General features: G+C 40.3%; 4 protein-coding genes across 4 annotated transcripts; 2 read left to right on the forward strand and 2 right to left on the reverse strand.

Annotated features, from left to right (window-relative positions):
- The first annotated feature begins 3,533 nt into the window (after positions 1–3,533).
- LOC138057714 (ankyrin repeat domain-containing protein 50-like) lies at positions 3,534–6,905 on the forward strand. Its single transcript, XM_068903638.1, has 5 exons — positions 3,534–3,600; positions 4,024–4,334; positions 4,423–5,217; positions 5,312–6,313; positions 6,525–6,905. The coding sequence occupies exons 1-5, from the start codon at positions 3,534–3,536 to the stop codon at positions 6,903–6,905; spliced, it is 2,556 nt and encodes an 851-aa protein (XP_068759739.1).
- A 120-nt stretch (positions 6,906–7,025) lies between these two features.
- Positions 7,026–8,948, forward strand: LOC138057715 (ankyrin repeat domain-containing protein 62-like). Its single transcript, XM_068903639.1, has one exon. The coding sequence runs from the start codon at positions 7,026–7,028 to the stop codon at positions 8,946–8,948; it is 1,923 nt and encodes a 640-aa protein (XP_068759740.1).
- A 689-nt stretch (positions 8,949–9,637) lies between these two features.
- On the reverse strand, positions 9,638–19,973 carry LOC138057364 (DNA repair protein RAD50.L-like). The gene is made up of 8 exons (XM_068903400.1): positions 19,795–19,973; positions 19,641–19,693; positions 18,735–18,820; positions 17,275–17,354; positions 13,393–13,455; positions 11,242–11,375; positions 10,932–11,060; positions 9,638–9,725 (listed from the first exon to the last, which is right to left on the reverse strand). Exons 1-8 carry the CDS (start codon positions 19,939–19,941, stop codon positions 9,659–9,661), a joined length of 759 nt encoding a protein of 252 aa, XP_068759501.1. The 5' UTR covers positions 19,942–19,973; the 3' UTR covers positions 9,638–9,658.
- Positions 19,974–20,691: 718 nt separating this feature from the next.
- On the reverse strand, positions 20,692–22,668 carry LOC138057716 (serine--tRNA ligase-like). Its single transcript, XM_068903640.1, has 3 exons — positions 22,436–22,668; positions 21,793–21,923; positions 20,692–20,740 (listed from the first exon to the last, which is right to left on the reverse strand). The coding sequence occupies exons 1-3, from the start codon at positions 22,577–22,579 to the stop codon at positions 20,692–20,694; spliced, it is 324 nt and encodes a 107-aa protein (XP_068759741.1). The 5' UTR covers positions 22,580–22,668.
- Between the last annotated feature and the right edge of the window lie 3,089 nt (positions 22,669–25,757).

The raw sequence follows: 25,757 nt of genomic DNA on the forward strand, positions 1-25,757 counted from the left end.
AGTAGATACTTGATTAACAGGAACACCCCCAATGGTAAGATGCGGAGGTCTCGGTAAAGTATCTACATCAGGCTTTGATTCCGCTTAAAGCTACGTTTGCTTTTCATGTACACTTATTGTGCGCTTTAGACCTCTGGAATAGTGATCTCTGGATATTTAAAGGGACATAATAGTGTTTGAAATACGTAACGGTAATAAAGTGGTTTTATTTCGTATGTACCTTTACGCTTGGGTTGACTTTGGCGCCTCAAAATTGTAATTCCCTAACCTGAGCATTGCTGCTGTTGTTCAAGTGTTTTCACTGTGTCAGATTGTGTTACAAATAACAAAATTGTGCAATAGAGTTGATAGATTATTGAAGTGGTTGTTTAGTAGTTGTATGTGGTGCTATTGACTCGTGTGACAGCTGCAGTGAACGCGGGTTTGTTAAACGCATGCGCAGGTCACATTCTACTGCTGGTCAAGACTAGAAGTCCCTGCTCCAGTGATCAACAACTAAGCCAAAGGTTTCCCCGAGATCTGATACAACATTTTTGTTGAGTGATTAGGGCAAGGAGACACTTAAAGTGTTGCTTATTTGTCTGCAGCACAGCGACATGTACATTGACCTGAGAAATATAACCTGTGTTTTAGACCCACAGCTGCAGTAATCCATATTCTTTCCCATATCATCTCTTCCACACTCTTCAGCTACTGGTGCACAGAGAGATTTAGCTCGGTCGGTTTTGATTATTGCCTTTTACTTAAACTACATTTTGTTTCGTTTCCTCAGAAACGAACATATCTATTTTGACTTCAGGGTGAACTATTTAGACAGTGAGGTAGAGTGACGTGGCCAATCGAAACAGAGTTCGTAATTGAAAATCTAAACATCTATGAGAAAAAACAAACTTGTGAACACGTCAACCTGAAGTATCTCAAATCATAATGCTGACAAACACAAAAGCGAACGAAATGGAAATGAAAATGGGTTTTGACTATCTATCCTAGATTAAAGCGGCATATTGTTGAAAAATCCAAAGCTGTGTCTCTTCGTGTTAATGAGTAATGTAAACAATCTCCGCACTGGTCGTTGCATTTACTAATGACCCAAGATAGTTAAATAAACAAAGTTTGAGAGCAAACTTTTTTCCGACCCGAAATGCAATGGACCGTTATAGCTAAAAAAATAATGTCGAACATGAGCGAAGATAGCAAAACTTTGATATCCAGCAATTTGTTTAAAAAACCGTTTACATTAATGTGAGCGATTTTCATACCAGTTTATCGTTGAAGGTCCATTTTGAGTGATGGATAGGGGTCTCCGTGAACTCATTAATAATTCATAAGCAAAAAACACAAGAAATCACTACCGTGAAGGAAGTTTGGATATGTGGTCTTAATTGGCATAAAATTAGGCCAACTTTAATCCCAAATATCTCGTAAAATATTGATTCAACTCGCTTCTCGGTGTTTGGATATCCAATGAAACACTTCTCGTGTTTCATATATTACATGCGAAACTTTGAGAAAAAGTTACGGGCTTCTCTGCTTCGTTGATAGTGGGTGCGAAGATATCTCTTGGAATACAATAATCATGGAACGGCAATTCGGGCCATAAACAAGAACTACAAATCCTTAACGTAGTTGTTGATGATCGAATTCGCTCGTAATAGAGTGGTTTCACGTCGCCACACTTAATGTGAAATCTACGTTGACATGAATTACATTCCGTTGCTCGATGGTTGCGAGGGATTGATCTGTTTCACACTGGCCATTTAGCAGGTCCGGGATTCATAGACACGTCTCCACTGAGAATAATGCGCGTTATTTGAAAGGTAGATATTGAGTTCGGAGAGTGACTAATTCTTGACGCGAAGAAGCCTTTACTCATCCGTAAGCCAGCAGATCCAAGATTGTGTCTCACGACTGAACAAATCTGGAGCGTTTTATTTTTAAATAGTCCTGATGATATCTCAAAGCTGCCTGTGGGAAAGACTGATCCAGTTTTAAAACAATATCCGGGTTGGAAAAAAATTGAAGTAGCAAAAGTGAAAAGATTGAGGAACGTGCAAATGAGGAACCGACCGCCATCCCATCCTTTATTTTGCCGTTATTTTTTCTGGACCTGTTAAAGCACAAAATTGTCAGTTATTCCTGGAATTGTGTATTCTAGGTTTTTGGGGCATTTCGCTGGGTCTATTTTGTTATGTATTTCTCGCCTAGTTTTTACCGTTCACTTGTCCTTTCCATGACCGTCTGTAGAGTATTATCTGCATAATTGGTAATCATATTGTTTTGACTCCTCTGGTAAACCAAATTGGTGAAGTCTCTGTCCAAAATTCGTGCCTCATCGAAATGGACCTTGTGTTATGGCTTGGATTACTAGAGGGATTCGAAAGGTAATTTACATAAGTGCCCGCAAAAATTGTGACCAGTGATCTGGATGAGACTGTTCGAACTGTGGAGAATTCATAAGGCTTGCTTAAAATTTATCATTCTACTTCTTTTATTGACTTCGAAATTGTGCTTTCAGAGAAATTACTCATGGGATCGCGCTCGGCTTCACCTGGCTGGCAGTCAAAAGTACTCAAAAAAGAGTATCAAAACTGGCTTGCAGTTGGTAATGCCCTGTCGTTGATGTTAGATGGCCTAAGACCTTTTATTGAGAGAGAAATGAGGATATTCCATCAGGCGGTAATGGCAAACCTTGCTTCTTCATCTCCTTGCACTTGTCCCATGCCAGTGACGCATGGAAGAACATGCGCGTGGTCTTTCCACCTGTCAGGATTCCATAGAGGAGGAAGGCCAAAATGTCATCAGTGATCCATCGAAATGGAAAGATCCTAATAGTGGTTACTGGGAAATAGCCAAACTGTTCATGGCTGATTTAGGAGCTAGTAAGGCGTCTGTTGTAGACGCCAGCACCACAGACTGCACTGGTTTAATGAATCTCATGTTTTGGTGCTATCATTTCCGTGTTCAAATTCATCTCATCGACGCTGTTCGGGAGATACGCAACACAAAATGGGTACATAATCCAAGACAAGAGCTCACCGATGCAGAAAAGTCTGACGCTTTAATAGCAATACAACACCTGCTTCAAGACCCAGAATTAGTCTCTGATGCTGACGCCCAAATAGCGTTTCTAGAAATCACTTTAATGCAGACGGTCTTCGATGAGCAAAGCGTGAAGAGAAAAGTTCTTGCAGATTTTCAATTGGCTATTCATGAACTCGGAAACATTAAAGAAGAAATGAAGAACTTTAGGGAAACTTGCATAAATGTCAACAAGAAGATCCGAAAGAGGTTGTTACGCTTAGACGAACGTCTTCTAAAAGTTGGTCAGTTGTTAGAGAGCGTCACTTACAGAATGGAGGAAATGGAAAGACGGAACAAGCCATACACAACCCCGATATGGAATTTTGTTGGAAGATCTATTCAAGTTTTAGCGGCAGACTTTAATAGTTTGAGCACCAATTCAGTCTTACGTTGGACGTTTCTGATAACTCTAATGTCATTTTTTACATGTTTGGGTTACAATTCGTACAACGATGGTAGGTACAATGGAAGTTTTTGTCTCTTGGGTTTGCCTGGCGTGCCTTGTCTTGCGTTACTCGGGTATCGTATTAACTTGCATGGTGGCGTAATTGACTTCGAGACCAGGATGCTTCTTTGTTATTGCATAATTTACCACCAGGAGTTTCTTTTCTACGAAAGGGAGAAGTAATCCTCGCACTTAATATATAGAAGTATGAGAAATCGTATGAACACGAGTGCATTTCGTGATTTATGATGATTGAGTATTCGATGTTTTGAAAATCGCGCGAGCCATCACAGTTACTATAAATCAAAAAAATGTACGAGCAAGTTCAATTTATTTATTATATTTCCAACAAAATTACTCCATCGCTGTTTCCATGGCAACTTCTGAAACCTCTATTTCACTCTATAACCTATTTATACATTCTGACCAATTCGAAATGCGATGTTTTATTGAGAATATAATTAGTGGATTGATTTTCAGGTGATTTTTTTTGTTAGGTTGTCCATTGGAATTTGGAGATGTCCCTTTTGACACCAAGGAATTTAACTTTACAAGCCACCTGAACTCCGCTAGAGATGGCTTCACTGGGCGACTTTGGCTTTACCGTGATTTGGAAAGACTTCTGTTGAGTTCAGAAGGCGACAGTGTTGCTGGGGTTGTGGTCGTTGGTGAGCCAGGAGCTGGAAAATCCGCCATAAGCGCAGAGTTGATTTGCTCCCGATCATCTAATCCCTACATCCACAAAATAATTCTTGGATACCACTTGTGCAAGTATTCAGATAAAGCGACACAGGATCCAGGGCGTTTTGTTCGAAATTTAGTAGACGATAGCGAGAAGGGTTCCTCAGAATGGGGTGATCATTTATAACACTTCGTTTATTCCTGGAATTTTACAGCGAAGTTGTTTGAGGGATCCCTTTGATTGTTTTGAACAAGCTGTTGTGATACCTCTGCATCAGCTAAAAAGCGAAATCCGGGATTATTTCATCGTTATAGATGCCTTAGATGAATGCAAATGTGACGATTCTGGTACATCCATAGTCCATTTAATTACGAATAGCAAAAAGAGGCTTCCGAAGTGGATCCATTTGGTAGTAACAACACGCAAGGACTCAAGGGTATTGAAGAATTTCAGCAGTTTTCCAAAACTTCATTTGTCTTCCACAGACTCGAGGAACTTACAAGATATTGAGATTTTCATAACCTCCAAAACAAGTGATGAAGTTTCTTATTTAACCAGTATGCTACTGCGCCAAAGTCAAGGCAATTTTCTTTTCGCGAAAGAGATGCTTAATTTCCTGAAAAAAGACCCGAGCGCCGTAGATTTGACTAAGCTCCCGAAAACTATCGGTGAACATTACGAGAGTTACTTGAGAAGAGCTTTTGGGTCGAGAGTAAAGTTTAAAGCTGCCCTTGCAATGTTAGAAGTGCTAGTTGCTTCTTATGAACCCTTGAAGCTGAATCACCTATTGGACGTTCTGCAGACTCGTGAGGCAATCGACTACGAGTACGATTTTATCTATATCCTGGAAGCGCTATCTCAATTTATCACATACGGAGAAGACAACACCATAACCCTTTTTCACCTCTCGTTTATAGAGTGGCTAACCAGTAAGGAAAACCTTGGAAACCCGTATTATGTAAGCCGCAGTCGTGGTCACTCTCGTTTGGCTGAGTATTATTTGACGGAGGTGAGGAAGACTTCGAATTCGACAGACAACATTTATCGATTAGCGCAACATAACTGTTGACCAAAATGGATGTCATTACCTTGACCACTTTAAGAGTCTGAATGCTTCTTATGTAAATGCCACCATAGACTCTGAAAATAGAACTCTCCTTCACCTTGCTGCCAACAAAAGTGACACAAAGGTTCTTCAGCTACTTAGACCAGCTTTTCAAAACATTGACTGCGAAGATAACTATGGATTTACCCCAGCATTCACTGCTGCAATGAATGGTCTTTCACAAAACGTTGATTTCCTGTTAAGGCAAGGAGCGAGAATAGAACACCGGACGAAGCCACCGCCAAGTTCAAACTTCGAGTGGGTTGATTCAATTAAAAAATCTAAAACAGTATTCTGGAACTCAACAATGATGCATGCGGCTGCAGCAAATGGTCACAGTGAGGTTGTGCGACTGCTACTTAAAAAAAATGCATCGTTTGCCGGGGTGAATGCTGTCAACCTAACCGCCATACAATTAGCAGCAGAAAACGGACATTTAAAAGTCGTCCAGCTTCTGTACGAGCGTGGAGCAAAGTTAGATCACTTATCTCTTCAGCATGCTGCGTTTGGAGGTCATACGGACATAGTAAAGTTTCTGCAACATATTGGTGTGGTTGATCGTTGCATGAGATGCGATGGCTCCTTTTACTGGCTTGAAAACCAAACCCGTTACCAAACAGCACCGCTCAATAGCGTTAGCTACATTTTGTCCGATGACCGGTTTAAGATCTTTTGTCAAAGCGCGCTTCACTTAGCAGTCGCTAAAAACCATACAAAAGTAGCCAACCTACTTTTGTTACAGGACGACAGTACGATCCACTGCACCGATTTTACTGGTCGCACGCCACTCCATGAAGCTGTCAGACAGAATCATGTGGCGATAGTAGAGTTGTTAATAAAGCATGGTGCAAGAATTTCAAGGAAATGTACATTCTTTCAAAACCTATCCATCTTTGACAACTTTCAAAAACGAAGTGGACACTATTTAAGTGAAGGAAGAATTGGAATACGAAAAAGATCTTTGCCATTGTCGTTCGACTCCGTTTTTACTTTCTGCAAGGTATGGTCATATTGACGTAGCAAACCTCCTTCTCCGTCATGAAGCAAATCATAAAGTGATGGACTGCCAAGGTGCAACGCCTCTTCATGTAGCTGCATGCCATGGGCACTACAGTTTTATAGACTGGCTTATTCTTCATCGGCCCTCTTTTCGAATTGACCACAAGAGTAAAAACCAATCAACGTTACTACACAGTGCTGTTGTTTGCCAGAACAACAAGGATATTAAACCGTTATTAGGCAAGGGCGCGAGAATTGATGTCACTGATGAGTACGGCATGACGCCGCTACATTACAGTGTACTAAACGCCGTTGAAGGAAAGGGAGCTGTGATGTTCAAAGCCAAAATAAATCCTGACACTTATCTAATTATGGATATCTTGGTTTGGACTTCAGAGGGAGATATTACTGTGGCAAGAGATGCCTGTATTTTTCAAAGGAATGTGCCTTTAAACGTTCAATGCCTTAAGCTGTTAGTAGTCACGGAATCAACAGATGCCTTTCTCATTAATAAAGTTGATAACTATGGTAGAACAGCTCTACATCTCGCAGCGCAAAGCGGGGACGAGTGTTACACCACAGAGCTCCTTTGAAAAGGTGCCCGAATAGATCTTACTGACAACGAAGGCAGAACTGCTTTAGATGTTGCGATCGACTTCGCCCAAGAGTATTTCTCAACGACGACTGATTTTCACCTTCGTCAAGCCTTTAACATGAGATCTCACCACTCCGTTGCTGACATTCTTTTGTATAGAGAAGACTATCTGACACACAAATGTACTGAACGACAGACTTCACAACTACTCAGAGCTTTTGAAAAAGGAGAACCATTTATAGCCGATCGAATACTCTCAAAGGGCGCTCTTCTCAGCTGCAGAGATAGAGCAGGACGAACTCCTCTCATGATATACTTACGGAAAGGTGGTAACTGGCTAGTTTTAAATCGCCACGACGTAGGCATCACTATTGAGTGTGGAAAACCATTCAATTCTTCCGAATTTCATTTGGCAGCATTTACAAAGCCTACAATACAGTCGGATAACTTCCTACTAAAGCCGCATTTCTGCGATGAAAGTCACTCCTTTTCAGAAGATGGTCCACTCGCAAAAGCTATCAAGACTCACCCCCTTGGCTTTCGGGTAATTAATGAATGTTGTGACGCTGAAGGGTACACAGCACTACACAGAGCTGCACAGGGAGGCAATTTACTCTTCCTGAAGAAGTTTCTCTCCTGGGGTGCTGATTCCAATCCGCTAACCCCCCAGAGACATACTGCTTTAACTCTTGCTATTTTATCTGGAATAAATCCGGTTTTTTCATCACACAAAAGAAACAATGCTGAAAAAGTTACAGCTCTTTTACTTCGGGCCGCGTCAAAGATAACCCGTTTTGACGTAGGCTGCAATAGAAGTAACGCAAAGCTCACAGCATATCATTTGGCAGCTTATGCAGGCCTTTCTGGTTTTGTCAAAATTCTGTTAAAAAATGAACGTGTTCGCGGCATTAATGTGAACTGTTCAAATGTACATGGTATTACTCCTCTTTATCTCGCAAACTTAAATATCGCAGAAAAGACTACTTCCGACGACAAAAATAACCCATGGCAGGAGATAGCCGATTTGATTGAAAACCATGGAGGCGTTCTCATGTATCCTAATCGTGAGGTTGAGCTTAACTTGCTTTACAAGCATCTGTTTGGTAGCTTCTCTGATCCTTTTAGGTTGGAAATTAGTGCTAAAAGTGAGCTTTTCTATGAAAGGGATGCTAGCCATTGCAGAGATAGCGACTTAGATCATTACAATACTGGCGCAATGATCAATCCTTACGAAAATGCAGTGCAACGCGAGTTATTGCAAATCATTAAGTCACTTGGTGGGGCATCCCAAAATGTGCAGCTAATTCCTAGAGAGTCCCCACAGTTGCAAAGGTACCTTGAAATTAATCTTAAAGCTGAGAGAGCTATATCAGAATTGTCACAACTATTTAAAGATCTTCGAAACGGAGGCGCAAGACATAAAATGGTAGTCACTCAAAGACGAAACAATGCTCGCGTTCCCAACACCACTGCTGTCGAGATACCCAAAGCTTTTAATAGTCGATCCAATCTAAAACAGCGATTTCTTTCCTGGGCGAATAGGTCAGAAAGACAAAAACACTTGTTGAGTGAACTTCTTTTCGAGCATGATTCTTCAAATGCTCTACTGACCCATCAGAACAAATACCTCAAAGAAATTCTCCATAAGTACAGTGAGGTTTTTAGAGACACGAAAGAAATGTTTGAACTTCTGGAAAAATACGAGGAAAGTAACCTGTGCAAAGACGAGATTTTTGAAGCTAAGATGATTTCTTTACAGTTTAGGACTTATGTCCTTAGATCTCAAACAAATGACTTTTTTAGTTTCCTGCGAACTCCTCTTCTGAGCGAGAGTACCTTTACGTCTAAACGAACTCCAAGTGAATGGTTAACAAGTGGCGAGCCGCAACGCAAGATAACATGGAATCAAGCTATAAAATTTCTTTACCAGCAAGGCACACAAAGATATGATCCAACTTTTGACTATCTTCAAGTCCTCACTTTGGGACGTGATAAAGACACTCGTATTCCACTCAGCGTCGATGCACTTTTCTCTAGTTGAACGAGTGAATGCAAAGGTCACTGTGACGCGATCCAGTTGAGCCACAACAAGATTAAACTGATCAAAGGTTCATTTTAGCCATACTCAACATGCTCGTAATGCATGAAATGAACTCGCTTCATGTGATATACACAGTAAGACGTGACAAGAAGTGGGCATTCTCATGTCTTAATTCTTTGAATTTATAATCCAGACATCACGTTTGCTTCAATTACCTGTGTGTGCTGGTTTTTAATGATTCATACAACCACAGTTTCGAAATCCGACTTCCTTCTTTTCTTTTGGGTGAAAGAAGATTGTCGGCTCTGCTTAATTTGCACGAACACACAACTTAAACCTTAGACTGTATGAATGAAACAAACAAAGCACAAAAAAAGTAAAGTAATGCTGCCAAGATCAGCCAGACTGCTTCTTATAACAGTACTCTAATTTCTTCTTTTAAATAACACAAGTAGCAATGTAAACGCAATCTACAATGCCTCTTTCATCAGCTGATAGAGTTCTCTAAGCAGTAACCTGTAACCTGCTATCACACCCTGATTTTATCTCAAAATCTTGTGAGTATCATGGAATGACAGCCTATTTTATTTTTCTTGTGTTTGCAAACTGACGTCTACCAACGTTCGCCCCATAAAAAAGATTGCTCCATCCCAGGTTGTCATTCACTTATCTAAACCACCATCCGGCGGACAAAGCAGAAAGTGGAATCTTCACTGCAAAAGAGACTCCTCTCGGTGAAGTGCAGCAACACTCTGCCTCAAAATCTTTGAATAACCGCTATGAAAACAAAATAACATAAGGGACAGCATTATGGCACAATAAATGTAATATTGCATCGAGCCTACTAAGGTCTCTTCTTATTCTGCCCTGGTATAAGAAAATCACGGACTAAGACAATCAGACGTGACTTTACTAGTAAAAACAAGCGATAAAAAGTGACAACTTTTCGACTGTTGAACGGTCATCAGTTTTCAAGTCCAAGTTCACAAAAAATTCCGCATATATACAAATGTGAAACAATAAAAGGCTAAAATATTACATGTAATAATCCAACGACAGAAACTTTAAGGTTAAGAATAGAAAAAATAAACTTAAACCGTAAAAGGCAAGAGAGCAAAGTGAATGATAAAATTCTTAACACTTCTTTCATTCAAATAAAATTTAAAAAGACAATAAAATGCCCTAGAGTACAAAAATAAAACGCTAAAAGAGAAAGGTTAAAAAAAGCGAAGGAGATAAGGAGGATTATTGTAGGAGCACTAAACAAACAGCCTCACACGGGTAGAGTCATTCTTGTTTGTTTAGTTTCGGCTTAAAGTCGCGAATCTAAAATATCTCAAAGATCTCTAGGGCACAATGTTCAGAATTTCCTCATTCCCTTCGCTCTCTCACCTTTTACACTTTATTGTTGCATTCTCAATCTTATTGTCATTCGATTCTTGAGCAAATGTTTTAGCGTTTTATTGTTTCAAATTTGTATATATGCGGATTTTTATGAATGTGCACTTGAAAATGACCGTAGAAGAGTCGAAACGTCATTTTGTATCGACTAGACGAGAGAAGATGACATTAAATATCAAAGGCACGAACAGTTAATCGGTCGGTCCTTCCCACTACCAAATATAACATGTCTCAACATGAAACAATTTGACCACGGTACAGGTTTGACAATACAAACCTTTTTGAAAGATATTTCAGAAGAGCGGAGCCATGTTTAGACGCTTTTTTGTATTTAACAGACTAGCCAGAGTACTTTGCATGTTCTCCAGGTCCTTCCTATAAAGAGGCTTTTCCTAAATAGTGCCTTGACGCAGTGGTGATGTGTTCTAACGGGTGCCAGCCACGAATTTGGCAAACTAACTGTAAGCTAAAGCAAAGGCCGCCATGTTTGCGACGAATTACTCCGAGCATTCAGTACAGCAGAAAAACAGTTTCTATTACGGCCCGCGATGTCGGCTTCTTGTAGCAGACAATGTATATTACCTGTCATCCTTGTAGATTCGGAAATAGTAGTCTACAAAGTCAGCCCTGCCCAGATTTTGTACAAACTCCTCGTCGTGTGTAATAACTACAAGCTGAAAGTTTCTTTGTTGCTGCCTGGTTCTTATGATTCTATACCGAAAAAAGAAATGAACTCTAAGCACCACCGTAGTTGACAAACTTGAAGATAATTGACAACGTTGAGCAAAACTACTTACGCATCATCCAGAGCTAGGAAACTTGCAGCCAAAATGGAAGTGCTAAGCAATGCAATTACATCACCGGCAACAGAAACAAAGGAATAATATCTTACGAAGCCAGCTGGTTGGCCAGGCTTTCAGTGTTGTCTTCATCCAAGTTGGTCGTCGGTTCGTCAAGTGTTAAAATCCCACAGTTGAGGCAGAATGTTTCCGCCAAAGCCAGTCTGATGATGAGGGATGCCAAAACCTGAATTCCAAAATGGGATAAGGGAATGTATTGTCGTAAAAAAGGTTGCTGTTATTCATCTTGGTTAAGTACAATAATAATAAGGTATACTCGTTTGTCTCACGAGGAAGTCACTTGTGATGTAGATCGGCCTCATCGCCTGATCAAGACTAGCAGTATGCAGTCGAAACGTCGCGATCTACATTACAAGTGACCACATCGTGAGACAAACGAGAATACTTTACTATTTGGAAATGCTTTTTTTTTTCGGCAGTGTCTAATTTGGCAAAACAGTTGATGAGAATGTTGACAGGCTGCACAAAAGGAAGTCGACTGAATAAGTCTGGGCCAAAAATTTTTCCCAAGCAGCGGTAGCATCTGAAATTTTTAACAATTATTCGCCGAAGGCGAAGTGATTATCGGTGAATATTCACCGAGACGAAGTCGAGGTAAATATTTAGCAACTGTTCACCGAAGTGGAGGTGGCCAGTGGTGGATATTTACCGAGCCGCGAAGCGGCGAGGTAAATAACCACCATTAGTATATACCAAAACAGTGGCTAGCGTTGAACGCGCGCGCTGATTGGCTACTCAAACTCCGGATATCCACTGCTATTTACCTCCGAGCAAAATGTTGTAATCTTTGCAGAAATAAATGACATAAGATCATTTTTTGTGCTACATGATCTCACTGTTTTAGTATATACTAAAACAACTATTCACCTCATTGTCGGTGGCTAGTGGTGGATATTTACCTCGCTGCTTCGCAGCTCGGTATATATCCACCACTAGCCACCTCCACTTCGGTGCATAGTTGCTAACTAGACACCGACACTGAGGTGAATAGTTGTTTTAGTGTATACTAAACATTTTCGGGCGCGAATTCAGCGCGAATTGCTCGGAGGTGAATAGCAGAGGATATCCGGAGTTTGAGTAGCCGATCAGGGCGCGAGTTCAACCCTATCCACTGTTTTAGTATATAGTAATCACCGATAATCACTGAGCCTGAGACGAATAATTGTTTTAGTTTAAATACACAGGTGATTATTTCAAAAAATAGAAAAAAAAACATTTCTGCGCGAAATCATCTTCACTTACAGTGGCAAAACGACAACTGGCAGCCATTTTGTCCGTCAAGGTGATTATCGGCTGATAATCCGAGATAGCGAGCCAATGAGAGCGCGCGATTTCGTATAATCACCTGTGTGTTTATACTAAATTTGTTTACTAATACAGCAAGAAGCAGTTTTGAACAAAAGCCATACAGCGAGCGATCGTGCATTGCAGATTGAAAAGGAATTTAAAAGTGCTCTTTCAATAATGGCCGGTTTACACGGTAGGATTTGTCGCCTCGATTTATCGGCCTGACGGCGTAGTAGCGCAAATACTGCGTGTATTTTGACAGCCGATGAACGACCGATTCATGGGAATGAAAATCGGTCCGATTCAAAACATCTTTCGCAGTGTAACAAATGCTTTTGAAGTCGGGCCTACACTCTGAGAGAAACCGCCCTATCAATCAAAAGGTATGCGAGTGAGTAATGCCCACAAATACTTAAAAAACTGACGCGTTCAAAATGACAGATACTAAAAGGACAACGGGAAGATCTGTGGAGGAAAAATTACACGCTTTACGCAATTTACACGGTACGATTTAAGTTGCTTCAAGATTTTTAGCCTTCAATGTTGACTTAGACTTTAGTTTCCTTTACCCTAAAATTACAGAATTAAGGCTTTTTCGTCGGACAAAAATTCATACCTAGGTTGGTACTTAATCGCGGGTTAGTGTTAATCGGCTTTGGAGCAACTGGGCCCCGGAGTATAGCCGAAAAAAAATCTCTCGGAGGAGAGAGAGCCAACATTGGAGTGAACAACAAATGCAACCTACATTTGATGTTGATCGCGCCCCTTTCGCACTGGTGGAAGCGAATGCTCTGCCCTAACTACTGTAGATGAATGAAAAATGAGAGGAAAAAAGAATAGAGAGGCATTCCTTTCGTTACAACCGAGAAATAACAACAATAAAAAACCTGAAAAACCTTTTGTCCAGCGCTACAACGTCCTCTCATGTCCAACGCAGTGTCACCTTTGATCATAACCACCTGATAACAAATCAAAGTGCCACTGTCGTTACTCGTGGATATGAAAGTTACCGCGATTGTTTAAAATTGGCAGGCTGAAGTTTTCTTTATGCATTAGCATTGATAGTTGGATAATTGTGTAACAGCACGGTGGGCTCTCATGCAACTAGATACCCAAAATACTGCATGTATGTGAGGTAATCCCCTTTGCTGGAATTCAACCCTGTTAAATAAGTATACCATTTCTCCAACAGGCATAAGATTACTCTTTAACACATCCTTCATAAAGAGCTCTACCATGTTTTCAAAGTTCGTTGCACAGATGACAGGGTAATTTTGAATCAGTAAGGTCTGATTTTTGTTGCCAGGTCATATAATGTTAATGTCATCAGATTTAGCAAGTAGAGCAGATCCATTCAGTAATATTAACACTTTTTGCGCCAGTTATACATTCCTCCAACAAACCTTGTGAATATTTATCATTATATTTGATACACTTAGATACAGATGATCTGAACCGTAACTAATCACAGCAAGTGCATATATATTCAGCGCGATGTGTTATCTTATCACGAAAAAGACTGAATCACTTTTCACATGGAATGTCTAATAGAGCCTTGACCTTGACAAATTTCAGTTTGGTTTAGCCTTAAGCTCTGCATAGCTTTCCTTAAATGTTTTATGCTTTTCTGTTTAGGTCTCTGATATGTTCTGGATTGCTTTTCTTTTCCTATTCCCTTGCTGCTTCAATATTTTCAGATCTGTTTTGGCGTTTTGCAATGTTTTTCTTTTCCCTGAGCTCTTCAAGTGATTTTGTCTCTTCCGCTTGATAGAGTCTCTCATAGAAGCTCTTTTTTGCCACTGCTTTGTAGAAATTATTACTGACACTCGCATCATTTTTGGCCATCGTTAATTAATGTATTAAAGTCTTCGCGTTGGTCAGAGAAAGGCGGTGCACAATTTTTTGCACCAATCTGTACTTGTTCAGAATATTTTGCTTCACCTTCGAAGAAAGCCATTTCTTTAATTCTTCCGTTTCTTGCTTCTAAATGCAGCGGAAGGTGCTCAAACACTTCAGTACAAAAGCGACATACAGTAATGGCGGCGCACAACCACGCGAACAGGAAGTCACAGCTATCTAAGCTGTGTTGTGATTATCCATCCTGATTGGCTTATTAGATCGAACTTCCGGTTACGCAGGAGTGACACATTTGCATAAAGAACCTCACCAAAACTCGTGGATATATCCACGAGTAAAAATGAAAAGATGTGTTTCCTTACCTTTTTCGTCTTCACCGCATTAGCACTATGCTTCTGTAATCACTATTCTACCCCGTTCGCACTTACGGTATTCACGTGTGGGGAGTAGCATACACAACATGTTGCATACGTTTGGCCACCCTGTTGCGATATGTTGCAACGTGTTGGATGATGTTGATCAAATTTGAAAACGGTCAAATTTTTCGTGCAACATTTTGGATGTTGCATGCTGTTCTACTCGTTTGGCCACGTTCACGCAACGTTGTTGCACTAGGGCATGCACGCTAGGTCCACTTGATGAGCGCCCGAGGCCAGGGGCACAAAAACAAGGACATGTGGCGTTGAAAATGTTGCGTGCGTTTAGCCACGCCGTTCAACACATATCGCAACATCATGCAACAATGTTGCAAGATGTTGCGTTGAAATGTTGCGAGCGTTTGGCCAGGCCTTTAGAAATATGACATTTTCTAAACCTGCGTCGCATTCAGAACCTTTGCTTAAATTTCTCAATCTCTTAAAATTTTCTGAAATACTTTTATTTATCGGTGTTTCATAAAATAAATCCTTCTTGTTTTACTGATTATTTATAGCCAATATCTTCAGTCCATTCATATTATACTCGTCAATCACTTAATCAAGCCCCTTTTGTAAACCCAGTTCAAACTACTCCATATGATATTCGTTCCCTTCACTACAATGGTACTAAACCCTGGAATTCCTTGCCAAGTCATGTTAAGCAAATCACTGCCTTTTCTACATTTCGTCAAAATATAAAGAACTCTATGATTAACCGTTACAATAGTGTACTTGAGTAATTAATGTATAATTTGTTTAATTCATTTCTTTTAAATTTAAAGTTAGTTGTTAGTATAAGAAGTAACACTTTTTGAATAAAATTGGTTATTGTTATTTGTATTCCTTTTGCTCATATTAGAGTTAATTTGGGGCATCTACTCGATTAGTTTACCAACTATTTAGGTGTCCCAAACTCTACACATACAACAAATATTTAGTAAATTATTGTTCTTTCTTTTCCTTAGTACTTTTCCCCTCTTTTATTATTACATAAGTAAATTATTGTGATATTTAATAATCATTCTTCAATATATATTGTTATAAGAAACGGTTTGAAAATACATGAGACAAGAAATATAAGTGTTAGCTATAGAAACCGACGTTTCGGTGCATCTTGCGCCATTATCAAGGTTACATAATTAATGATGAAAAGCGGTTTGTGAAGAGGCTAAGTTGAAGCGAATTTGCATAAGCTAAGCTAATTAAAGTATTCATGTTATTACAAAAATTTGGTTTAATCAACGAAGTTGACAATGTGAATTGGCCACCGTACAGAGATTCTAAAAGCTGACGTTTCGAGCGTTAGCCCTTCTGTACGGTGGCCAATTCACATTGTCAACTCTGTTGACTAAACCAAATTTTTCTATACTACTTCCCCACCGACGCAGCACCACAGTTTCCTCAGAAACTACTCCCTTCATTCATGTTCTTAGCTTGGCACTCATTACGCAAATTTGATTCTACTTAGCCTCTTCACAAACCGCTTTTCATCATTAATTATGTAACCTTGATAATGGCGCAAGATGCACCGAAACGTCGGTTTCTATCAGTTATATTTCTTGTCTCAAATAAGTATTGTATTCACGACTTTGTTGTAACACTACTTTATAAATTATTCTAACTTTTGTATGCATAAAATTCCGTGTGAGTCAAATAAAAATTGACTTGACTTGACACTGGCTTTACTGAAATACCAACTGAATATTCCTCATCATCTAACGGTTTGTAAAACGGGTTTCAAATACATGTGGTAAAACCGAAATCAAGGAAATTATCTCGGCCAATCAGAATATCAGAACCAGAAAATAAACAAACCAGTGACAATATGAGGCATATTTATGCTGTTCGCGTTGAGAACGGGACCACGCGTACGAAACAAGACATAATTTTCCCTTATTGGCTGAGAAAGTAATGCATTTTTTTGACCAATTTTACCAAGTATAGTAATGGTAAACTGATCGATTGCCTTAACCCTGCCAACGCAAGATCCAAAAATAGATAATAGTGCTCGAAAAACTGACAAGTAAAGGGAAGGGGTTTAGTTTCTAAAGAAACACAGAAATGGGTTTATCAACTGGGTAGATATCATGGTAAACTGACTACCGTCCGCAGAGAAATTTTAAAGCTCACGATATGAGCGTCAGCTTTTAAATTTCCCTACGGTGGTCAATTTATCATGTCAACCCAGTTGATAAACGCGTTAGAGAATGAAAAGACCTCAGTTAATTGCACAAAGAGAATATTTTTACATAACCAGCAAACAGTACAGTAACATAAGGGTCGTTTATACGAGAGAAAATAAGCTGCGGCCGCGGCCGCGGCGTACATAATACGCGAAAGGAACTATTTATACGAGTATAAACTCCCAGGCCAGGAGAAGCCGCGGCTTGAGAAAGCCGTGAACGTAGATTTTGTACCATTTTTACGGGGTGTTCGCATCTTATGTAAGCCGCGGCTTATTTTCTCTCGTATAAACCGCCCCAATAAGTAACTAAAGTTACATACCCTGTAGTTGTAAGTTCGCCTTGCTTTGGTTGCACCACTTCCTTCTTCCTCATCTGACCGTATTTCGATGGTGTCTATGTCTACGGGATGTCTACGGGGAAAAAAAAGAAGAAGTTCCAATTGAAAGAAACTAGTAAGCGGGGTTGTCATCGGAAATTGGACTGCGTAGTGAGATAAAAGAAGTGAGGGCGATGCTAACTCAAGCGATGTACCACTGCTCTCGGTTCCAAGCATTAGTTTATTCTTGTCATGGTTTAGATTAACAGATAATACACTTACAGTTTTCTACCACATGGCCCTCAGGATATACTTATAATTTTACCTTGTCGTTCTTATACAAGGGCAACATATTGACTATTTACAATTTTTGAACATAACTGCTTCAGAGTTGTTTAGCCTGTGGATGGTTTTCGAAGGAGAAGGGGAAGCGAAAATCGACGTGAAGGAATTCAAATGCGTCGGGACGAAAGGAATTAAGAGCGCAGGCCAAGCGGAACAAAGGCAGAACACGGCATCACTCGCCCTTTTCGTATTCACACTTCCAAATTTTCTTCAAGATGATTTCCCTTTCTTCTTATCCTTCGAACGCCTGCCGCACAGGCTGAGTTATTAGATGGCACGAACCAACGCAAAGCATCGAGAACTTTGCGCTCTGCGAACATGCAGTGTATGAATTGAGTCCCACGGCGATAAATGAAGTGACGGGCGAGTCCTTATTTGAAAAGACTAGACCATCTAAGGCTGTCGAAGCAAAGGCGGCACTTTCTGATTCGTTATCTAATACCCTGAATGGTTGTCCAGTCGGGAAATCAAATTTACGACCTCAGCGCAACTCAGTCTAATTATCCATGCAATCAAAGCTGTCGACAATTTACCACAACAAATAAGTGGAAACACAGGGAGACCGCACAATCTGTGTAACCGTTTGTAGTTTCATGATAAATGTATTGGATTCACCGTTTGCTTCTTCTGTAGCAATATATCCATAAATATGTGATTGGACCAATGCTGAATAAACGTTGTATTACCTTACCTGTGGTGTACTGTCGTTCTTTGGACTTAGAGGTGATATTTTGAGCGTTGCCTCTCAATAAAAGGACAAGGGTGGAAAGTAATTTTTGAGCGGCTCTGGCGCCGGGGTAATTTTTCCCCAGAAAATCGCATCGCTCGGCTTTCAAACTTCGCAGGAGAATGGACGAAAGATTCACGCTTCCTCTCGTACTTCTCGATCGAAAATCCATCCAAATGACCCGGAGCTAGCCCTCGAAGAAAATCAAAATCCCGTAACAATATTTACGTGTGCCAGCCTCAAACCGCCCTGCTGATTGCCTCTTTCTGATTGGACGCCGTTTGAGTCTGGCACACGTGAATCTAGTTACGCACCTAGATTGCGATGATCGGAAAGGGGAAGAAACTCTTGAAGTGTCAATTCTTCGAAATACGCGAGTGGACAATCTTACCATTTCCTTTGTAAGTGTTGATCCAATACTCTTTGATGATTTTGTTTATCTCATCCATTTTGAGTCCGTGATACCGCATAATTGTCCTTGAATGAAGAAGAGATATTTAAGAGAGAAGAATGGTGTTTACCACTGCTCAAATGTGTATATACGCACTCTTAAGGTGCTGTTACACTGTAAAATGTTTCGTGCAACTTTTCTCGCAACGTTTTGGCGACATTGTGGCGGGACAAGTTGTACGAAACATTTCACAGCGTAACAGCGCCTTTAAGAATGAATGAATGAATAAATCTATTAGTTGTCTCGACAACTGACTTTTCTGCCAACTTCTCAAACGTGAACTGATAATAACAATGCAAATCAACCTGCTGTAAAATATTACAAGTTTCATTACAACTGGAAACATCACATGGCCCCTAATTCAGGAACGCCTCCAAAATGTGCTTCTTTACTTAAGCCTTAAAGGGTGGGAGCCTGTCTATTCCAGGAGTAGATTCTGGAAGGTGATTCCAAAGACGGATTGCTCCAGATACAAATGACCGTATATTCCAAAATGGCCTACATTTATCATTCTTGGATTGCTTGCAAATTAGCCCTTGCCGTGTTCAAGGATAAATATTCTTTTGAATTTTTAGCTTATAAGAACGAGGTAACAGGGGCTAATTTGCAAGCAAACAAAAGAATACTGCTCTCCGTCTTTTAAAAAAGTTGTCTGTTTCTTACAGTATTTATCATACTTGCTCCTATTGCGACCTTATGGAAACAAAAGAATACTAAAATGCCAGTCATTTCGGACAATATCAAAGTTATGATATATAAACTGACGAACCAACCGAAAACAAAAAACAAACAAACAAACAAAAATATAAACCAAATAAGAAGCAAAATTAAAAGAAAAGGAAATACCTGTCCAGTGCTTTGTAATACTTCTCAAGATCAGCATTTGCTATTTCGGTTGTCTGTGATACAATTGAAACAACAGCTGAATTTATCATCTTATTAAAAGGATAAAAAAAGCGGGTGAATTCAAGTCATAAGAATGTTTTCCGTTAGGACTCGCCTTAATTGCGATGAATTGCTCTCTGTGCCTTTTCTCGGCGTTCTTATATAAGTCACTTCTCAGTTCTCTCTGGCACCGCCTCGCATCATCTTCGTAACCTCTTAGTCGTCCCTCATAGTTAAGTGGGCAATCTAAATAGCAAAGCATTTCAGTTAAGGACGGTGCCTACTATTGTTATTGCGCATACGTTCTGCGCATCTCGATGTGCTTGGGTTTCCTATTGGTGATGCTTACTAAGACAGTGATATTTTTGCGCGTTTTAAAACTATCCGGTGGAAGTAGATCTTAGTCCGTACTCTTGGTATCCAAAAAGAAAATTGGGGGTAACCATGCATGTCTAAATATTATTCAGCAATTATTTTTGAAAAATGCATGGTTACCCCCAATTTTCTTTTTGGATTTCAATAACAATTGTTAAGATCTACATTTCTTGCATTATCATAAACCGGGGCAAAAGTACCTTTGAATTAGTAGGCACCGTCCTTAAACGATCGCTTGGAATGCTGAGAATGGATAAGCATATAAAAAAGTTTCTAATTAAAAGGTTCCAGATCTTCGTAAAAGCCACTTTTCTGGCTGTATTTCCCGGCTTGCAGTTGTAGCGTATTCGAGAACACTATACCCAAGCCAATGACTTACCTAAACGGATATACCACAAAAGCATTAACCATTCAAACCACTAGAACTCCACCAACTCAATACGAACAATCCGACGGAGTTCAAGAACCTGAAAATGTTTCAAAAATTGCAATTGGGTCTACGGTTCGTCGTTGTTATCCGAGAAGACCACAAAGCCTTGTAATTTACACTTTCCATTTTCTTTCGTTTTCTTAAACTTGACAGCGTGTTGGTCAGGACGGATTTCATTCCACCACTTCCAGCGTCAAAGTTGGTGCTTTATGGCGTTAACAAGTCATCCGATTGTGTCTGCAATTCCTGTCTTTCACTGAAACAAAAGAAATCATAGTGTTGAGGTCAGAAGCACATGACCTTGAAGCGTGTAACTCGCAACTATTTTCCTGGATCAAAGCTGGGGATTTTAGGACACCAACTGAATTTTATGCCCAAATATGGACAAAAATAAGATCGAAGCTCCACGCGCGGGAAAATGCACGAGCTACGTTACATCCAAATAAGGAAATTTCTAACTGAACAAAACCCAATCTCTGAACCAGAGTTAAACTCTTCAATGTCATGTGCTTCCGGTTGAGGCCTCAAGTACGTTACTGTCGTAAGACTTGCGTCGTGTGGAAACGAAACGCAACATAAGCACAAGGAAATTTGTTACGAGGCAGTGTGGCCCAGTCGTTAGGACGCTTGCCTTGAGATCCGGGGATCCCGGGTTCAAGACTCGCTCTGACCACTCGTTGAATTTGTTCCTGGTAGTCCCTGGTTCAACTTTCCAGCTGCACTTGTAAATAGCCAACTGGTTTGCCTCCGGCCAGTTGGGATTCTTAACAGTTGTTGTTGTGTTGTCGTTTCGTTCATTGTGTTTCATTGGCCCTGAAAAGACCCCTATGGGGAGCGGTCATGCAATTAAGTATGTATGTCTGTATTGTACGTCAAACTGGCCAATTAAAGCACCCGTTCCAGATTCCCCGCGTCTGGGCATTTGAACAAAATGGCTGATGCCGTGGTTGATTTTGATGCTTATGTCGACGTTCGCTTTCACTAAGAATAAGATATACTTATGCTCGTGCGTGTGCTTGCTCTTGCGTCGCTAGTGAAAACCAGGCTGTAGTAGCCAAAAAAACAAAACAAAGAGAGATAAGACAGTGAGGGGTTTAGATAATCATGCCGGATGCGATAGCAAAGAATGGGATACGATAGCTGATTGAAGAATGCTGTAGGCAACTATGGTGACCGAGGACGTGACACTTTCACAAGTTTGTTTTGTCCATTCAAAGACGCATGGACGGTATTTTACGGCTGTATTTGTTCCAAATCAAGTGCTCATGTCTGAAAAATACAAAACAACAGATGTCCAAGATTTCTTACCTGACAAGATCCTGGTGTTCTCCAAACTTTTTCAGTTCTTCTTTGACATCAGCTATCCTCTTGTCGATGTTTTGAGTTTCCTTTTGAATGCTTTTCAGTTGAATGTTGTCTTCCAGTTCGCGAGCCCGGATCTACAAAAGCCACAATTCCCGGCCCAGTAGAGTTTTGCGAGCAAAAAAAATATTCAAGTGAAATTAAATCTCTAATGCCCGACTTCAGTCCTCGAGCCTCTTTTTTCTACTTTCATGCATGATGCTCGTTATCTTCTCGTTCTTAAACCAACACAGAGCAACTATGTGCAATTACCTAAAAATACGGTTCATAAACGCAGTGCGGACGAACCTACTGTGGGGTGTAAAACATCAGTTCTACAAAAAGAAACAGATATAGTCGCTGAAAAGAAAATCTAACAAGAATTAGTTTAGAATTGAACTTACGCGCTATTTAATACTATTCTGATTCTTCATTTTCTTTTATTATGGATGCTGATATAGACAATGTTTTAAAAAGAAGGAACTTACCCCTTTTTAAAATATTGAAAAACTGGTCACGGAGAAACTGATCAGAAGGGGTTTGATTAGGAGTAGTTCCTCGTCTTCAATAATAAGAAACTTACGCATATAAACCTACTGAATATTCTGACCTGCTGTTTAGCGATGTCTTCTTTCAGTTTATCGATTTCTGTTGAAACAGCTTCTTTCTCACTCCTCAGCTTTTCCGTTCGGCCGGCCAATTCCCGTAAACGAGCTTCGTTGTCTTTTAAAGCAGTGTCACATCCTTGATTCATATACCTATACGTAGACACGCAAAAATGAATTGGTTTCAGCAGATGAGATCAATTCTGTTTTGGCCAAGTAACGTTTCTTTAACTTTGATACAAAGAGCAGTCGAGCATACATCCTTAGGACGCAGCATCGTACGAAAAATAGCCCCTTTCGATTGCCTACACAATTGAAAATAATTATAGAGTGCAGAGAACATTCGTTCCCTAGATTTGGTCTCGGGTTTGCATAAAGTAAAGTAAAGTGGTGCATTTATATAGCGCCTTTATCACAAACGTCTCAAAGGCGCTTTACAATGATCAATTTACCCCCAGCGGACTGGAAGCATATACAGGCGCAAATGGCAGCCGCTTCTAAGCAGTCCATGCATGCTGGTACTCATTTTACCGACCTCGGAAGGATGGAAAGCTGAGTGAACTTTAGCGGGAAAGACGGTCGCCAAATATTCCAGTCTCGGCAGAACCGGGAATGGAACCCGGGACCTTAGGGTTGGAAGACAGAGATCTTACCACTGCGCCAACCCCTCTCCCAACTGCGCTTGGCAGCTAGATGAGGCTATGTAAACATGGAAATCGTCCTCTATTGCTTAAATAACACAACAAAATATAACTTTTTGAGCGGTTGCTTTATCTCAAGAGAAGCACTTGCGGAAGGCAGTTTTCTATTAAGCAATGGTCATTGAAGCAGATTCAACCAAGCCTTTGCCTGTTGGGTACATCTGGCAAAACAGTCCAAAATGCACGTGGGGCTTCTTTTTTATGGTGCAAACAGGGACAGTCTGAATTATGTTGATCTCTTTTTAGCTGACTAAACATTCACTCTGACGAAGGGCTAACACTCGAAACGTCAGCTTTCCAAATCATTCATGGTGGTAATTCCAACTTTATCAAAATATGTGATAAAACCAAATTCTCCTGTTAACCGTGACACTGTATGCAATCAATGTAACATGGAGACAATTTAGCATGTAACAGGGTCCCTCATGCGTGAGCCCAAGTGTTGACGCCTGTCGAAGAATAGGTTATTGGCTAAGCTCTTCTGACCCTACAATTTACCGGTTTAATAAATTATATACTAGCCCAAACAGCGATGTGAAAGTTAACCAACAGGTACCCAATTTACAGTGGCCATAGTAATCCTCTGAAAACTGATCATGAGAACCCAAAAGTTGTTTTTCAGTAGCTGTGTACCAGCAGGAGAATCCTTTAAGCTCTCCTCCGGATAAGAAACTATCCAGAAGATGCAGGTTGTCAAGATCACATGAGATTGAACTTGACAGGAATTTATCCATTTTTTGGATAGCCCCCCTCCCCCCACTATCCCCACTTTTCATCAGGGGCTGTAGTCCCTTTTTATCAGGGGTTGCTCTCAACTGAAGCCTTTTGTATCAACCTTAGTTGTATGATTTTCTTATAACTAATGCAAACCGGCCTAGTATGTGTCGAAGAAGTTGACTTTAGTAATGACTTTGTGAAATCCTCTGGTCCTCTCTCAAAATCGGAAATAACAAAACTCTGTACTTATCGTCGTTTTACAGACCACCAAATTCTTCCAGTGAGATACTTGATTGCCTTGGCGATTCCATCAGTGAAGTGTTTACTAAAATCCCTCACCATCCAAATATTATTATTGGAGGGGATTTCAACCTGGGAGATGTTGACTGGCATTGTGAGATTCCAACCACTAGTAACCCTAGTACTGCTTCTCAACATAATAAACTTCTGCACTTGATGGACGATTACTCGCTAACTCAGCATGTCAAAGTACCAACAAGACCAGCATCAGGAAAAAACCTTAGATTTGTTGTTGTCTACATATCCGAACTCTGTCTCTGGTGTGTTTACTTCTCCTGGTCTGAGCGACCATCACATTGTTAATTTTGAGGTCAACTTGAAAACAACACGATATCCTAAGCCTTCGTATAGAGTTTACGAGTACAAAAAAGCGAATTTCATGGGCTTGAATGAATTTATAGCGAAGTCATCTTCTGAATTCTTTGCATCGGACCCAAGGGAAAACTCTGTGGAGCATAATTGGGATGCATTCAAAAATGCCGTAATTGATGGCATTTCTCAGTATGTTCCTCAAAAATCTTCAAAGCCAAAGTACAAGCTGCCATGGATTACTCCCGTGATTAAAAGAGAGATGCGCAGAAAGGATCGCCTCCACAGGAAAGCTATTCGCTCTAAAAATCAACAACACTGGAATGCTTTTAAGAGCCAACGAAATCAAGTGGCAAAGCTGATTAAAGAATCTCATAACCGTTACCTTAACGACGTTATAGGAGACAGCTTGACTGGTAACCCCATAAAGTTCTGGTCCTATGTTAAGTATAGTAAATCTGAAAACCTTGGAATTTCTCCACTTAAAACGGAAGATGGGATGAATATCACAGACAAAAAAAAAGCAGAAACTCTCAACTCTTATTTCTTTTCAGTTTTTACTCAGGAGCGGTTTCCTCTACCTCAAATGAGCCCGTCACCTTTTTGCCCGATTGCAGATCTGCTGTTTTCGCCCGATGGAGTCGCTAAACAGTTAGGTAAATTAAATCCCTACAAGGCTTGTGGGCCAGATAATTTACCCGCAAGAGTGCTCAAGGAGATCTCACAATCGGCGTCTACGTGGCTCGCCTTTATCTTCCAACAGTCATTTGATCTTGGTGTTGTACCGTCGGACTGGTCGAAAGCCCTTGTTACTGCAGTCTTCAAGAGAGAAAATAAATCAGATCCGTCTAACTATCGTCTGATTTCTCTGACTTCCATATGCTGCAAAGTCATGGAACATATTGTGCTCAGCCACATGGCTAAACACTTGTCTAGCAACAAAATCTTGGTTAATGAGCAGCATGGCTTCAGGCAGCAGTTCTCTTGTGAAACACAACTGATATCAGCGTTGCATGACTGGGCAAAGTCAATCAACAGCCGTAGTCAAACTGATGTTATGCTGCTTGACTTTTCTAAAGCATTTGATTCAGTTCCTCATCAAAGACTGCTCCTAAAGCTTGGCTACTATGGCATTAGAGGAAATATGCTTATGTGGATCAAAGCCTTTCTGTCAAATCGTTTACAATCAGTCCTAATAAATGGTACGCAGTCCTCTTCAAAGCCAGTCCTTTCTGGGGTTCCGCAGGGCTCAGTTTTGGGCCCCGTCCTATTTTTGTTATATATTAACGATATCCCATCA

The sequence above is a fragment of the Montipora capricornis genome, chromosome 7, assembly GCF_036669925.1.
Source record: "Montipora capricornis isolate CH-2021 chromosome 7, ASM3666992v2, whole genome shotgun sequence".
Lineage (NCBI taxonomy): Eukaryota > Metazoa > Cnidaria > Anthozoa > Scleractinia > Acroporidae > Montipora > Montipora capricornis.

Excerpts from the sequence above, each read along its gene's own strand:
- LOC138057714 (XM_068903638.1), top strand. The coding sequence starts at position 3,534 with ATGGTAGGTACAATGGAAGTTTTTGTCTCTTGGGTTTGCCTGGCGTGC. Across the intron at positions 3,601-4,023 it reads CCTTGTCTTGCGTTACTCGG|GTTGTCCATTGGAATTTGGA; the intron begins GTATCGTATTAA and ends TTTTTTTGTTAG. Across the intron at positions 4,335-4,422 it reads CACAGGATCCAGGGCGTTTT|CGAAGTTGTTTGAGGGATCC; the intron begins GTTCGAAATTTA and ends GGAATTTTACAG.
- LOC138057715 (XM_068903639.1), top strand. The coding sequence starts at position 7,026 with ATGAGATCTCACCACTCCGTTGCTGACATTCTTTTGTATAGAGAAGAC.
- LOC138057364 (XM_068903400.1), bottom strand. The coding sequence starts at position 19,941 with ATGCTTTGCTATTTAGATTGCCCACTTAACTATGAGGGACGACTAAGA. Across the intron at positions 18,821-19,640 it reads TATTACAAAGCACTGGACAG|GACAATTATGCGGTATCACG; the intron begins GTATTTCCTTTT and ends TCTTCATTCAAG. Across the intron at positions 11,061-11,241 it reads CTGGCCAACCAGCTGGCTTC|AATCATAAGAACCAGGCAGC; the intron begins GTAAGATATTAT and ends TTTTCGGTATAG.
- LOC138057716 (XM_068903640.1), bottom strand. The coding sequence starts at position 22,579 with ATGAATCAAGGATGTGACACTGCTTTAAAAGACAACGAAGCTCGTTTA. Across the intron at positions 21,924-22,435 it reads AAGACATCGCTAAACAGCAG|ATCCGGGCTCGCGAACTGGA; the intron begins GTCAGAATATTC and ends TGGCTTTTGTAG. Across the intron at positions 20,741-21,792 it reads GAACACCAGGATCTTGTCAG|TGAAAGACAGGAATTGCAGA; the intron begins GTAAGAAATCTT and ends CTTTTGTTTCAG.